This window comes from Hippoglossus stenolepis, chromosome 2 (genome assembly GCF_022539355.2).
Source record: "Hippoglossus stenolepis isolate QCI-W04-F060 chromosome 2, HSTE1.2, whole genome shotgun sequence".
Classification (NCBI taxonomy): Eukaryota; Metazoa; Chordata; class Actinopteri; order Pleuronectiformes; family Pleuronectidae; genus Hippoglossus; species Hippoglossus stenolepis.
The window spans coordinates 19,806,762-19,823,261 of record NC_061484.1 but is presented as its reverse complement, the minus strand read 5'-3'; the positions used below and the strand labels follow the sequence as shown (position 1 = coordinate 19,823,261).

Below are 16,500 nucleotides of genomic sequence, written 5' to 3'. Positions count from 1 at the left end.
TCACACAAGTTATCATAAAGGTTGAGTTTATACACTATTATGACAAAACTGTTCAAATATAAGTGGCACTATATATATATATATATTTTCTTCATTTCACTTAGACATAAAACATATACTTCATCTATGAATCATTTCACATATAACTTCTGCTTCATCTATAAATCACTTCACATATAAAATTTACTTCATGAATAAATCACTTCATTATCGATCAACACTGACGTACAAAAGTGCTCAGCACAGTGCCCTGTATTTTCCTTCCATCATTATCCATAATCATCTGATTACAGGTGCCATTCTTATTACAGAGGCAAAGCAGATTCTTTATCAACACTTATGGTATGAGACTTCTGATAACATCTAGTGAAACCATCATCAACCCTGTGACAGATTGGAGACCTGCCAGGGTTAATTAACTTCCAACAGTTTTGTTTGAAATGCCACAGGTTCTTCTGGAGTTTGGTTCCCTGGATGGTTTCGGTTTACTGGAAATCCTATAGCTAAACAGAGGGCCTCTTTGTTTTTTAGGCATAGGACATCCTGCCAAGGTAGTTGGCTGGGACGTATCCCTTCTGTCCGTTAGCCTCAGCCAACCACCACTCCTTGTTGCCTCCCAGGTCACAGAACTTGAGGATGCGGACATGCTGGTACTCCTGTAAGGTCAGCTCCTGGTCACAGCGGGCTTGAAATGCGTACACGGCATAAAACTGTGGAAACAGACGCATCAATCAAATGTCTGAGGCACAGAAAAGAAAAATGTTTGTGTGTGTTTTTTATGAAAGAATTAAACTGATGAAAGATACTTTTTGAATGTTAGTATGTTTAGTAAATGTTACCTCCACCAAAAGCAGGATTAGGCAGAACTACTGGACTTGGTGGCAGGATGTGCTTTGGGTCAGGGAAGAACCCATTCCATTTTTGATGGATCAAGGATTTAATGTTCACTGTTTTTAATATTGTGAGATAGGTGGACTTTTAACATCAGAATAATTATGGATTCTTGATGAAAATAATCAGGCATGTTTAGAGGACTGATATTTATGAGTTTATGCAATTTGGTGCAGATTCAAATAAAAATCAGAATCTAGTGAATTTTAACGTGGATTCACGAGGGCACTGTTCGGCCTGTGCGGAGGTAAGTGCTCAACTGAGTTCCATTCTAGTGCATCCTCCTGTAAGTCCAGATGGTGGCACTGTTTATTAGTACATGTGGTGTGTGGCTTGATGCAGTCCCTCCTTATTTTCTCTGATTATTGTTTTATGTTGATTTCAAAAAGTGTCTGTACGCACATTTATGTACATTCAAAAACATGTCATTTTCATTTACCTTAATTGCCCTTTAGGTGAAAATTAAATTGATCTGAACCAATATTTTTAAACTCTTCTTTGCTAAGCAATGTCGTATCTTAAAGTGACATCCATATGGTGCAAGAACCTGTGGGCGACCACACGCACCTGCTGAGCATCTGTGTCCGATGTCTCCTCCAGGTCCTCCGGGCTCTCTGGCTCCCCCTGTAGGCCGGAGAGGGTTGAGCCGCTGTCAGTGGTGGTGAGGTTGAAGCTTCGCAGGCTGCTGCTGCCACTGCCCGACACAAACAGGCTGAGGTCATCGAAGTCATCGTCCACCATGACAGGTGGCGGCTGCTGCTGCTGCGGCTGCTGCTCTTTGACCATCTGGCCTCTTCGCTGCGAGTCCCTCAGAGGGTTGTACTGCTTCAGGAATGTGGAGTAGACGTAGCCCTGTGCACCTAAAAGTGACACACAGCGACAGTTTGTCAGGATGCCAGACTCGTTCATTTTTAAAGGGTCGGTTCGGCCAAAATAACAAAACAGTAGCATCGCTGAGATTTCTGCCTTCGACACAAATTTCTTTCTTTATTTAAAGGGATGGTTCACTCAGAAATGAAAATTCACTCATTACCTACTCCCCATTATCCCGATGGAGGTGGTGGGTGAAGTGTTTGAGTCCACAAAACACTTTTGGAGTTTCAGGGGTAAACAGCATTGCAGCCAAATCCAATACAATTGAAGTAACTGGTGGCCAATTACTTTCATTTTTGGGTGAACTATCCCTTTCAACACCACAGGCAAAATTTACCATAATGGGTCGAGCACACAGACTGTACGTAAAGATGGACGACATGTCTCTAATTCCTCCTCAATGTCCAGAAACGAAGCCTAAATATCCTGGATACAAACGCTGCCATCTTGCGCATTTGGAGTTTGCGCAGTAGTGTGAACAGACCTTTTCCAGTGACACGTTACAGAACAAACTACTTCTGAGTCAATGAGTCATTTCCATTCATTGATCACAAAACTTCTTCCCCAGAATAATTGTTCATTGGATGAATGTGTGTCTCACGTTAAGGCCGAAAGCATAAGCCACAGTATTTACATATACAATATCAAATCCAGTTACAGCGAGCGACCTGAGGAGTGTGTAAATATGAGGTGAGCATATTCATAGCATGGATATCAACAGAGGGATGAACAACAACTTCCTGGGAATGCTTGTAATCCCACAGGAAAAGACGAGTCTGTGAAGAATGCGCCGAGAAAAATACACACCCTTTTTTTTTTTCTCCTCACACGCATAAAAAAGAAATTGTTATTGCAGAGTACAGAGAGGCACGCAAGCGGCATCTCTCCAACCCTGCTCCTCAATACCCAAAGGGAAAGGCTTTGTACTCTAAGTAACACTGCTTACAACGCACAGCGGTTTATTCCAAACAAGACGTTGGGATCTCAGGTGCTTCTGCGAGACGTGGAGGGGAGATGGAGACAAGCTGAGGAGCAACCATCTCCAGAGGCAGGCAAAGAGGAACCCGGCAACCATGACATCACAGGAGCTGCGGGGACTGATGCTTGTGTGCTGACTTGTCGGAGTCAGAAAGTAAAGTTTGGTGTTCCTACACGAGCCTTAGTCATCTCACAGATGCAGGTGCATTCACAGAGGAACGTGTGTTATTAAAGGAGACCATTCAGATAATTAGTGTAAAAAATGATTTCTCCTTTTATGTCTCAAAGAGCTACTACCTCTGCCTCCAGTGTCTTTGTCCTCATGCACACACACATACACACACACACACAGATTTGCACAACTTATTAGAACTTTGTGTTGACTTCCATTCATTGTGACAGCTTAACCAAACCTTTTACCTAACCTTAACCATGAAAAATTCATAGCTAACTCTAACCTTAACCTAACCACAATTCACATCTTAGCCCTAACCATAGCCAGGACCTCAGAAATGACTTTTGGGTCTGGGCTATGGTCCCCATGAGGTCGAATGGTCCTGTCAAGGTCGGTGTTTATGCTGGAAAAGGTCCTAAAAAGGTAACAAAGATGAGTACACACACACCTTTGCCTCCAGTGGTAACCAGCCAGCGGCTGCTGCTGCCCAATGGGTCCGTGTCCTCCAGCAGGGCCACCAGTTCTCCCTCCAGCAGGCTGAGGTCCTGATCCTGGCAGCCGTTACACTTCCTCTTCAGCAAGTAGAGACGGTTCTGGGGGTATTCTGTCAGCAGCCGGGCTCGCTGTTCCTCCGTTTGATGCTGCACCTCCATCGTCTGTAAGACAGCACGACACAAAGGAGTGTTGGTGTAAATATTCAAAGTGCGTGCCACGTGTGAGGCCACATGCAGGCATATCTAGGGAGGGCAACAGGTAATAATCTCCTGAGAGGTATAGGAGCTGGAAAAAACATGCTACTCACATGACCATGCACAAACACACTTCTACAAGTACAGATGAGTATGCATGTGTGCACACCTACACACGTATAATCATCTCTACATCTCAGGGGACTGATACCTGCTGGAGCTTTAGGTTGCCAGGTGCCGCAGTTAATCAGCCTGGAGCTGTTCTCTTTGATAGGAAGAGAAGCTGCCAGTTCATGGCTTGGAATTTGTTGAAATGGTTTGTGAAGTATGTGGGACTTTTGTTTTTATGTGAGTTCAATGAGGAGTCTAGTTACACAACTGATCAGGGATCTGAATAGTGCCGACTCTGTAGATCATCTACTCAGAATGATTTCATACCGTTGTTTTCTTGTCACGTTGTCTCTCAAAGCTGACTTTGCGCTCCATGAGCTTCTGTGCATTATCTTTAACAAAAGTCAGATTATTCAGCTCATCCATGATGCTGTTCTGCACCTCAGCAATGTTCGACAGTGGAGCCTGGAAAGGCAAGAATAGCAAATGTGAGTTTCAGTGTTAAATAAAATAAAAGGTGTCTGCATTATGATGAGAATCCTTACTGGTAGCTGCTGCATGGATGGAGCACGTAGTAGTATTTCCTCCATCAGCTCTCTGAGCAGGGAGACCAGATACACCACACAGTTGGTCAGGATGGTGTAGGCGGCCATGTTGAACCTCTGCAACTCCTCCACCAGCAAGGCATTGAGTGCTTCGTAGTCCCTCCTGGTCGGGCCGGCCGGGTCCTCTGGTGCCGGTGCAGGGGAGGAAGAAGGGGTGGATGACGAAGATGAAAAAGAGGAAGAGCGCTCGAGGCGGCTGCAGTAATCCAGCAATTTGTCATAGCGTTTCTGGATGAGCTTCTGGGGGGCTGTGAACATGCCCTGCAGGGAGGAGAGGGGGACGAGGACCAAGCGCTCCATACTGTCCTTCTGCAGGAAGAAACCAGGCAGGAAGCAGAAGATGAGTAGAGGTTTACAGCATTAGAGAATTATATATTCTCTATGATTTCTTCTGACCATGTAAACAGGTACTTTTAAAAAACATTTTGGCATTAAATATCTTATTTCTAACATGCAGCAGTGTCTCTTTTTTACACAAAAAGCCAGTAAATTGTGCGTTAACCTTGAATACATAACAACAAGAGAGCTGCTGCAGCTTAATTTGCATGCAGACAAACAGATGTTGTTCAGCTTACAGTGTGAGTTCAGCACACATAACAGACTTCTATTATAGCAAGGAGCATGCATTGGCTGGTGCTATTCATCAAGAAAAAGAAAATCTTCTTCCCACCTGAAAGCATTGAACAGTTACAGCTGTCATGTAGACACAATACAATCCTTTCATGCACAATAACTGTGTTGCTTTCCCTCTAAGAGCATGTTTGCCTTTGAGTCTAGAGTCATTTTGTCAAGGTCATCACAGATCTGGTTTGGGGGTCAGCGCTGCACTGCTGCAGTGAAGAGCTGCTGCACAAAGAGTCCCATTCAGAGGTGGAGTTATATTTTAGAATTGGAAACCAAAGTGCAATCCAGAGAGAGGAGAGCAGGAGAGGGAAGGTGAGAGGAAGCTACCGGATCGAGTGAGGATTAATAAAACAGGCAGAAGAAAGACAGATGACCCACAGTTAGAGGATGAATGGGAGGTTGTGTAGGAACAACGAAGCGAGGCCCTGGCGCAAATTCAGAAGGGAAGAGTGGGAAAAGCTGGACAGTCACGTCAGTTGTTCGGTGAATAAAACTGGTGACTTTTTTATTGTGAAGCACAAAAAAAGCCAAACTCACAAAGTGCTTATAAGGATCATTTCCGTTATTGTGCAATGAGCCATTTATCCCATTTTTGTTTGGATCCTTAACAATGTTCTCCATGTCCTGGACGTTCTGGACAGCTACAGACACCATCTCCTGCAGAAAATACATTACACACAGAAAGGTTTACAATGTTAATGATAAAACAGCATTGAACATGCCCATTTAGCAGGTGGAAATATAACACCTACCTGAATGTGCTGCTGGTAAAATTGAAGATTCTTTACCAGCTGCCTCACGGCTTTCTCCAGACCTCGGAACAGCTTCTCCTCTTTGTCAAATACTTCATCTCTCACCTACAAAACAACAATAGCTAAATGCCAATCATGCCTTTAACTTTCTATATATTTCTACAATTGAAAATGTCATTAATAGTTGTTTAAATTGATAATATATATCAAGGCCAGACATTGTACTGATTTAAACCATCAAGTCCGCAAGCTTCGTGATTTCAATTTACGTCTTTTTATTCGAGTTTTGACTGTGGAGTGAAAATATCCTTTATTTTACCTGCGGTTCAACTCCGGTGAGGATCTTGAGATAACCGGCGAACCTGTCACTTTTCTTACGGATGGAGTGGATGTTGAACTTGTTTAGTTTTCCCCTCAATGTTCCTTCATCTTCCAACCGCTTATACTTCATGACTGAGAATAGATAAAAAACCATGGAGGCAGAATGAAGATAAAAAGAAAATATATAAAATGACATTTGCTGTCCTGACTGAATTTCATGAAAGTCACAGGTAGCAAAATGATACACTGGAATTAAAAAAACAGACAGCAATCAAAAAATCTCACCTATATCCTTGCGCCTCTTGAACTCATTGATGGTCACATTAATGATTTTGGCAGCGGTGAACGCCTCCTGCAGGGGAAGGCAGTCAGGATGGTCCTCGGGCGTGGCCTGCCACAGCTCCCTGAGCAGCAGAGGGTACTTCATGATCCTCTGAACCGGTTTGATGAGCAGTGAACCCATGTTCAGCAAGTTAGGTTTACCCCTGTGCAAATCACAAGAATATATTAAATATATATAGTATATATAGTATATATATATATCAGAGCCTGACTGACTTATGCCAATATAAATATACTGTATATATATATATGATATATTAGCTGGTATCTAAATAGCATATAGTAAATAAATTTGGAACAAAGCATCTTTTTCTTTCGTTTAAGATAAATCTATTGATGCTTTTTCATCATTTCTGAATTAAATTAAACTTTTTTTCTGCAGTATGTTCTGTAAAATGTTTTATTCACATTGATGCATGATGACCAGTGCTGATATATTATATGTGACAGGCCCTGTTCAGTTAGACTGATGTAATGGTCAAACTCCAATCGATATGAGATTCAAAAAAGAAGAAAACACAAGACCAATACTGCAAAATCAACACAATAATCCAGATCTATATATAACAATATACTAAGAGTGTCAATACGTTTTAGATCATGGGATACTTACTCTTCGTCGTAAATTTTCCTGTAATTATAAAGACAAAGAAACACACGATCAAAAATCATAAACAGTAAATCACAACATTTAGAATTTTAGGGAAGTTAAGTTTGAAATGATGTGACGATTATTTAGAGGAAGTGACTTCACTTACTTCAGTGCCAATACACATGTGGTGAAATGTTGCTTTATTTCTTCCTCTTTCTCATACGATTTGAGCGACGTGTTGGCGTCATCGTGATGGTAACAGTAAATCTTATATACATCTTCTAAAGCTGCCTTCGCCTGGATGAATACTTCTCCTTCAAATAAAAAGTGGGACGTGAGATACTTTTTGTCTAAAATGATCCAGATGAAGTAAAATTTTAACAAGTATCAAATCAGCCAAGAGTGAAAATGTTAGTACCTATAACAACTGCTTCTGGATCAGGGTCAGCCAGGGCCTCATGCAGTCTGTGAAGGAGAGCTGCAGATACTTCACACAATGTCTCCATGTTGGTGAACAGCCGATCGATATCCACAACCTGACAGAACATAAGGAAACTGTAAAACATGACTTTGACCAGCTGTTTCCCATAGAGAACTCAAAAGAATACTCATGCCTAAATGTCAATTAAATTGATTCCTTAATTACTCTAAAAAATAAACTATGATTAATGTTAATTAACCTATGAGGTCAAACTTAATTTGGATATTTCAGTGTTGACTTCTGAATCTTTATTTGTTTGTAGAATGTACCTTAATTTTTATCTTATTCTCATAATTCTTTGAAAAACAATGTATAGCTGATCAGTGTGTGAATTACGGTTATTTTCATGATGAGGTTATTGTCAGAAATTAGGTTAGAGATATGGAATATGTTTATATTGTACGGTCGGCAAGATCTAGCGTTCCACATGAGCAAGTGACATGTTTAACATCAACTCATTTGCAATTAGTGGAGCACTAGTGTTGACATTTTTAAATGTAGATTTATTCAAATAAAGGTTATTGCTAGATACAACAATAACAAACACTTGAATGTAACTTAGTAACACGCAAACAAATTAACGAGATCCAGAGTATGTCTGTCCCCTAAATACGCTCGTTTGTTTTTATCAATATCCATCGTCAAAAAATGCTCTATCACGTTATGTTAAAGAAAGTAAACAAAAATTTCTGGATCCTCCCCTTGTCCAGATCTGTGCCAAAATTTACCAATTAACTGACAAGCCAAACAAACAAACACACAAACAACCAACCAGCCAAGCAACTAACTAACCAGCCAACCAGCCAACCAGCCAACCAACCAACCAACCAACCAACCAACCAACCAACCAACCAAGCAGCCAACCAACCAACTAAGCAGCCAACAAACACGCAAACAGACCAGGATAAAAAGACAACCTGGAGGCAACAACTACCTGCATGTTCCGTAGAGGCTGCACCACCTCTCTGATGCACAGCTCCAGGTCTGTGAGGTAGTCCTTCTCAGTCTGCACAAGCTCCTGAATGACCTTTGCCCTGCGGTTCATCTTCCTCAAGCGGACCTCCTCTGGGTCCATGGCTGGAGAGGGCGGTGCGGACAGGTCATGTGGAGTCATTTTTTCTGAGAGGAAAAAAAACACGATTGAAAGACATGAAATAAACAAAGATGCAAATAATCTCATGTGCATTGTATGTGCTATTTACAGGTACATTCCTTTGAGGTAGGCTTTAGAGTTAATCAAAATTCATACAAGGTCATGCAAAGCTAATGATGTGAGTGCACGTACGTTTTGGTGGTATAATCTAGCATGTCATGTTTTTGCCAGCATTTCAAGCCACTTGTGGAGCATGTGCATGTGTTCTGATGGCAGTAAACACCCTGTGGGCTGAGTATGCTTGGAAAAACATACATGTCTGCTAACGCATTCGCTTGACGCCTGAGCAGCCGTCGCTATTTCACGGTGATCTAATTATTTTGACTCAGACGCCAAAAGGCCTTACTTAACATGCCAGGCAGGCACGCTGCTTATTTTTTTTTTATTGCTTTGCTGCCTAATCAGTCTGTGGCTGCTCTGTGCTTTGCATGGCAGGCAGGGGTGTCTGCTCAGGGAAGAGCGATGCTTCCTTGCTGCCTAATCGACACCATGCACCACTTCCTCCTCTGGGGGGAGAGAGAGACATGAACAGAGAGAGAGAGAGAGAGAGAGACATGAACAGAGAGAGAGAGAGAGAGAGAGAGAGAGAGGCGGAGGGCTGCGAGGCCTGTGTCAGGTTACAGAACTAATCGTGCCGCTGATGTAATGCCACGGCGTGCTCAGGCATTCCATCTGCTCAGAATGGGAGTGTGTGAGAGGAGTGGCACGCGATGATGAACACACGCACACCTACATGAGCGAGGACACATACACACTGACCCTGATTCACAGAGGGACACACAAAACAAACACACACACACAAACACACACACAGTTGCGCTTGCAAATACAAACACCATCCACTTAAACTATATATATATATATATACATAGGTAATGATTAGACGAGTCACACCCTTTGCATTTACACCTGGGGTTTGTATGTGCTGTCCTCAGTTATGGGTCAACAACAGATCTAAAGTTTAGTTGAGAAATAATTTTTGTATTAGGTCCGAGCTGAGAAAAGGAAAAAGAACTTGAACAGATGTCAGGTCAAATAATTCCTGGTGTTCCATACATATTACATATATATTTAAGCAAGTAGCATTCAAAACAACATATCAGTATCGTTGTAGCCCACGTCGAAGATTAGTTTTGGCCCAGATTTGGCCCTAATCCATCACAACCCACATCCAGCCCACATACTGCATCAGTGATGGAATGGCTGGATAATAGTGTACGAAAGAGAGAAGGTGAACCAAGGACAACTATACTGTAAAAACATAGAAAAACACAAATATGCTACAGCAATACCACATGTCAACCGAAGGTGTCAAAGGATTTATTTGTTTGGGCTAGATGGGCCACATTCACCATTTATCACATGGGCCACTTTAGGTTCACATCCAAATTAAACCTTGCCTAGAGCGCCGCATGTTTGCCAGAAAAGGTTCAAATTTGTTTTGGGATATTTGGGCCACATTTGTGGGCAACGTCAGGCTCATATAAAGTTTTGTGCGGGCCACAAGAAGGCCAGACGTGCCGTATCATTTCCTGGAGTGGCCCACATCCGTATTGCACACTACTTGACGTGCATGCACAAGCGACCACAGACACACATCAGTACAAATGTACATAGAAAAATTTACTTTTGCGTGCACGCATGATCACATGTGCTCTGAGGAAGTTACACTGTTAACGAAAACCAGTGTGGCAGCTGTAGCTTGTTACCTTTTCATTTCATTTTTCAAACTGTCTTTTGTGTTTGTAGGAACAGGAATCAGAAAAGTTCAGAGTAAACTGTGGCTGGAGCCATTTGCTGAAGTTTAGTAAAATATTTAATGAGATCAGTACTATCTTATGAATGCTGCAGAGGTCGTGTTTACACGCGGCCGACTGCAGCAGAGATCTGATCACATTCTGTGTAGTTACAACTTGTTTTCATCTTTTTATGATTTTTAAGATACATGGGCAGAAAAAACACCCACAGTGGAGAATCATCAACTTTCTAACAAGTGAAAACCAGAACAACAGAATCGGCATCATGTTATTAAAGGATTATTGGACTGGAATTCATTGTTCATGTTTTGTATCCTCCCCTCGTATCTTGGCACCGATCATATTTCAATACTTGGCACAAATGTGGCCACGTTTTGTATGATCAGTCTGTGAACTTCCTACATACTTTTATTATATTCATTGAATAAAGTTAAACAGGTGAAATCTATGTCTCTGTCTAAATTCAGGCTCTCAGGCCCGTAAAACATGTTTAGTAAACAGCACATCGACTGTCATGAGACTGAACATGGTGGTGCAGTTTTGAAATTTGTTTCTTCAGCAGTTATTAATGAACCTGCCAGTGTCTGGTCGTTCCTCCAGGAAAAGGCACGTTAACGTGAATTCCTTTTGAATATATTTCTAGTTTTTACTGTGGAAAACCACTTTTCATGAATTCCAGTTAACACATTATAGTGGAAGTGTTATGTAAAAAAAAGGGATCACATTCATGTTTCAACAGGATCATCAAGTGTCACATGTCAACATGGGCATTCACCGTGAAAAGAGACCCCGGAATCTGTGAAAACCTCCACCCGTGAGAAAAGTCCCCCATAGTACGAGATCAGGTGAGGGTAACCCTTATATGAAGCATATACTATACTATAATATAAACATATATATATATATATATACTCCGGTTTATATCTCCCACGGTGTAAAGTCTTAATAAGAGCAATATCATACAGATTATTTTAAAATCTTAGTGAAATTTGTTCCATTCAAAATTGGCCCTGAAACGATTCCTCCGTTCTGGTACAAAAAAATAAAATATAACCTGTTACAGTCTAACTCAGCAGCAGGTCTCAAACTATGCTGACTTATCCTTTTGCCAGTATTATGTTTGGTGAGGAATGGTTGCTGGCACAGGAGTTCCCATGTAAGTGGATACAGGGCTTTTCAATGTGCAGCCCATTGAAAGGGATCCAACCGACAGCCCCGGAACAGAAAAACAAGGCCTGGTGTATCACGTATCGCCATCAACGAGGAATGATACGACTTTGCCATATAGCAAAGTGCACAGCTGGATTTTATCACTGTGAATGTAAATCCTGCAAGTCCACTGACTTTGATGTGAAAGATCAATAAAGAATATTTAGGCAAAGGAAGGTGACACACACACACACATACACACACACACTGGTTTGCGCAGCTGTCCTTTTTAGGACACAGCGTTGACTTCAATGTGCCAAACAGCCAAACCAAAACCTCATGGCTGACCTTAACCTTGACCAAGTCATGCCCAATCCTTACCCTAATTTAACCATAATTCATATCTTAGCCCTGAACACAAACAGGACCTCAGAAATGACGTCTTGCCTCGGTAGGACCAGGCTGTAGTCAGTGTTTTTGCTGGGAAAAGGTCCTAAAAAGATCACACACACATACATACATCATAACCCCCGTACTAACTCGAACCCTTACTCTAAATTTAACCATCACAACTAAACGCCTAACCCTGAGTGATGTGTGCTTGCACATGCCTTGACTTATCTTTCCACTCATAATGTGGTCATTGGTCTGCATGGGCATAGTCACCGTGATAGATTCTTACCCCCGAACCTAACCTAACCTATATTAATCAAATCTAACCTAAACTAACCCAACCTAATTCAGCATAACCTAACCTTGCCTAATCTAACCCAAGCTAACCTAAACTAAATTAATCAAATCTAACCTAAACTAACCCAACCTAATTCAGCATAACCTAACCTTGCCTAATCTAACCCAAGCTAACCTAAACTAAATTAATAAAACCTAACCTAATCTAACCTAATCCGATAACCAAATCTTAACTATCAAAAAGCCCATTGGAGTTGTAAGGAAATGTCCTCACAACAATCATTTTGAACCTGAATTTGTCCTCATAATCATATAGAAAGACACATATACACACCTACACACACACACACCCACAAACACACACACTGTAAGAAAGCATCAGTCCTCAAACAGCATAGACCTACAACAAAGTAACCCGCTCCATAAATGATTAGTGGCTAAATAAATACATATGAATATGTGCTTTACTTCTGTCCTTGTACATGAGTTGTGTGTTAGTAAATCATTTTCAGAACTTTTATATTTAGTCATAATGCTGTAAATAATTAGACACAAGCTGATATCATGTTACCATGGCGCTGTAGCTCAACCAACCTGTCTGACAGGCAGATGAGAACTGAGCGGGAAGCAGCAGGTCACATGTTTCCTCTTTCGATGAAGTCATCGTTCTGTCAATATTTGCAATGGTAATACCACTGTAATACTGCCTGTCAGCTGTGAGGCCACTTACATCTTCTTTAGATTATTCAAATAATTTACAGAGGAATAATCTGCAGATTATTTTCTGAAGTCATCTGTTGATTGATTTCAGGGCAATGATCAAACCAGGAAATTATTTCGACAGCACTTTTTGATTATTCTGTGTAGTGTATCTAGTGTGAAATATGTAAAACAGCAAAAATGTTTCCTGAAAATATATATCCTACAAGGTATATTATCAAAACTTTATTTTATTTATTAAGCTGCTGTTTGACATAATTGTGAACACCTGAAAGTGATGTTTTCAGCCTACAAACGGACAAATAAAATCATAATTTTAACGCCAAAGAAACAATATTTTTTACTGAATATGTTTGTTTGTTGAACAGAGATGGGTTTTCTCAGGGAAAGTATCTGCAAGAGCTGGATTTTGTGAAGAGCAGAAGGAGGAAAAAACACACTCATGACTGAAATTGTAATTTACAGCCATGGAGTTTTCCTGCTGGCCACTCGGACACTATCACGGGAAGAATTGCCTCTTAATCTAGATTTTCCAAATCAGTACTGAGGTTTGAAGTGATCAAATATCCCTTTTAGTCATACTCACATTAAGTCAATCAACAGCACCTCACATGTTTCAGTGAAGCCATCATTCTGCCAATATTTGCAGTGGTAATACCACAGTAAATACTGTAGCCTACGTAATGGTGCACGTCAGGCTGCGAGGCTTTGCAGTCAAAGAGGGTGGGTGACTGGTTTACTGCAAACAACCCAGTGTTTTTTTTTTTAAACCCTGACTACGGTACAGGTTGGTCAGAAAAACAGAGAGTGCATAGTAGTAGAGAGTGTCTCTATTTCAGGTAAATACAGCTGCTGATAAGGCAATTGTGTGTGAAAGCTTGTTTGTCTATACGCCAACAAGTGACATGGAGGTTTTATTCGATTGAACACAGTCTTTTTGGGTCCTTTGGCCGGAAAGAATGCCCCAGAAACAAGTGATACAGGAAATCCTTCATACTTTGTCTAATCTTTCCTCCTGATGCCAATCATTTAGCCTGAAGTACAACATTCCCCGTCACTGACTGACTGCATTCTGAGGGCAGGTGAAGCCAGTTTTTTTTTTTCCATGAACATGGGCAAGACTGTGTCAGCTGTTGTGATGAGGCAGCATCAATGATTTATTTATTTCTTGTTCTTACTTTCCAGGCCAATCGATGTTGGTTTAATGTTACGACGTGTGTGAACCAAACTGAAAGACCAAGGGCCTGAAATATCTTGAAACTAAAGTTGTGATTATTCCCAAAAACGTACAAGAGGTCATCGGTGTCAGGTCTTGTTTACAAGCTGGTCAGGAGCTCTTCTAAAGCCACTCCTCTGTGCACAGTTTGCATATGAGCCTTCATCCCTCCGGGACTATCTCCTGCTCAACACATGGTAACACAACAGGTGCCGTGTATCCAGAGCTGTGCAGCAGTGTATACTTTATGTGTGCGTTCATCTATAGTGGACATACTTGTCTAAAACATCACACATCCAGTGTGTTTGAGTTTTAATTGTTTAAATTGTTTCCAGTGTAAAGATTTGAGAGACGTGTCAGACTGCGTGTTGTCTCACGTGTGTGTGTAGATTGTTGCCATAGTTGTGACCCCTGGGGAGGTCATTAGCTGATGTACCTTTAAGTTTAGCGCTGTACTCCGTCTTGTCAGACTGACTCCTCCTCACCAGCGTCCCCAGGTTGAAGTCACCTTTGGCCATGTCATCATCCACTATGGTGTCTGTCTTTCTCCTCTCCAGGTAACGCAGGAACACGGGCCGGTTCCTCCTTTTTATCCCCTTCTCCTTCTCTTTTTCCTTCTCCTTCTCACCCCCAATGGCCTCCTTTGGATCCATGGTGAGGCTGTCAACCACCCTGTGCCTCCAGACCAGTCAAGGAGAAGAGACGGGGGGGGGGAGAGAAGAGGGGACAGGAGAAAGAAGGGAGAGAGACAGGGAGAGAAAAAGAGCCTGGGAAGTGCAACAGGTGTAATGTTCACTGGTGCACTGGCTGCCTGCTCTGCACAGGTAATGTAGCTCCTCCCTGTGTCCACCTGTCATAAGAGCTAAAGTGGCCCCACCTCTCCTCTGCTGTGCTATGTTGCTTCCCTTAAGGCCATTCTTTCCACCCAGGGAGGGAAAGTGCATCTCCTCACTTTCCCTCAAAGGTCTGCTGACGGAGCAACGGCCACAGGCTGAAGTCTTGTTTTTGCACTAACTAAAAACAAAATGTCCTCAGAATGAAATGAACGTCATCTCTCACAAAGACACAGAGGACAAGGAAGTATTTATGTAAATAGGCTGGGCACTGTAAATCACAATTATCAATTCAGGGAGCGTTCCAATCACACAGTGAGGAAAGGGTGAATTTCTGAATCAAATAATTCATGTCTATGATGCACTTTAAACTTTAAAGAAAAATAAACCACTCAACAAGTCAAGCTGTAAGTTGTTGAGCTAATGTTTGCTACAGTTAATGGCATCAGCAAATAAAGTGAAAAAATGTATTAATTGAAACAAATAAATGAATGAATAAACATTTAAAACTGGCAGGGAATTATAAAAGTTTGCATTTTAATGATACTGATTCTAAACAGAGTTGGGTGTGTGATATTTAATGAATAAAGAATGGGTTGTGTTTGTGGGTTGGGTCGTGTTTCATTTTTTGAATACTCCTCAAATTGTAATACACAGTCTTTGTTTCCTTTTACAAAATAATAGTCTTTCTAGTAATAACCCAGAAAGTGGCACTCGTGAAATGCCCAAACTAGTTTGACAGGTAAGTCACTGACACATGATGATTTCTGGTCATAGCAACCAGATACTGTGTGTCCCAGTCAGAACAATGAATGGATGCATTTCCTCCCTATTGAAGCTCAGGTCATGAGGGCTCACAGTGTGTTCTCAGATCCCTGTGTAGTGTGCTCACACAGCACACCTGTTTAACTAGCACATGTATGTCTCACAATGACATAACAGCTGCTCAACACAAGACTATATCTTCCCAGTCTCCGTTATTATTACTTTATTACTTGTGAATTATCTTCTCAAACACATACTGTAACTTGTACCAAAATACAACTGACCCCGTTAGCAGCATTACGTAAGTGCATGTAGTAACCCAAACACTGAAGATTCACGTATACTGTACACACATGCAGGAGGGTAAACAGTGTCATCGCCTGTGCGCTGTCAGCGTGGCAGCATGAATTGTTTTGCCCTGAGGAAGCTATTGTGACATCATCGTCACTCAGGGTGTGGCTCTTCTTGACCTAGACGTATACACTTAATTTACATTCAAGAAAACGTCTTGGGGCTTATACTGATTAAAGAATACATTGCCATAATATATCAGAAAATTGTAAAAAAAATTATGTTTAAATCTCATTTGAGTGAGGCTGGAAATAGAGAATGTTTTTCATGTTTACATAATCATTGACTTGAATCACAAATCCAGTATAATGATGGTTGCCAATTAGTTTTTTATTGTTCAATACAAGAAATGGATTAATTATTCTAACTGTACATATACTATACTACACATATTCACAACAGATTCTGTCTAATGCACTTATTTTGAAATAT

The 16,500-nt window shown here is 41.3% G+C and overlaps 1 protein-coding gene across 2 annotated transcripts; it reads right to left on the bottom strand.

The window, feature by feature from the left end:
- Positions 1-69: 69 nt before the first annotated feature.
- On the bottom strand, positions 70-14,933 carry arhgef38 (Rho guanine nucleotide exchange factor (GEF) 38). 2 transcript variants are annotated; one of them, XM_035175680.2, is made up of 14 exons: positions 14,556-14,920; positions 8,369-8,553; positions 7,372-7,489; positions 7,120-7,267; positions 6,975-6,992; positions 6,305-6,504; positions 6,018-6,151; positions 5,699-5,803; positions 5,484-5,603; positions 4,263-4,631; positions 4,045-4,182; positions 3,366-3,573; positions 1,459-1,751; positions 70-710 (listed from the first exon to the last, which is right to left on the bottom strand). In XM_035175680.2, the coding sequence occupies exons 1-14, from the start codon at positions 14,770-14,772 to the stop codon at positions 528-530; spliced, it is 2,436 nt and encodes an 811-aa protein (XP_035031571.1). In that variant the 5' UTR covers positions 14,773-14,920; the 3' UTR covers positions 70-527. The 2 variants fall into 2 exon arrangements, with proteins under 2 accessions (XP_035031571.1, XP_035031580.1); XM_035175689.2 differs by lacking the exons at positions 70-710; positions 1,459-1,751; positions 3,366-3,573; ... (5 more) ...; positions 6,305-6,504; positions 6,975-6,992 and having other exon boundaries at positions 7,116-7,267; positions 14,556-14,933.
- Between the last annotated feature and the right edge of the window lie 1,567 nt (positions 14,934-16,500).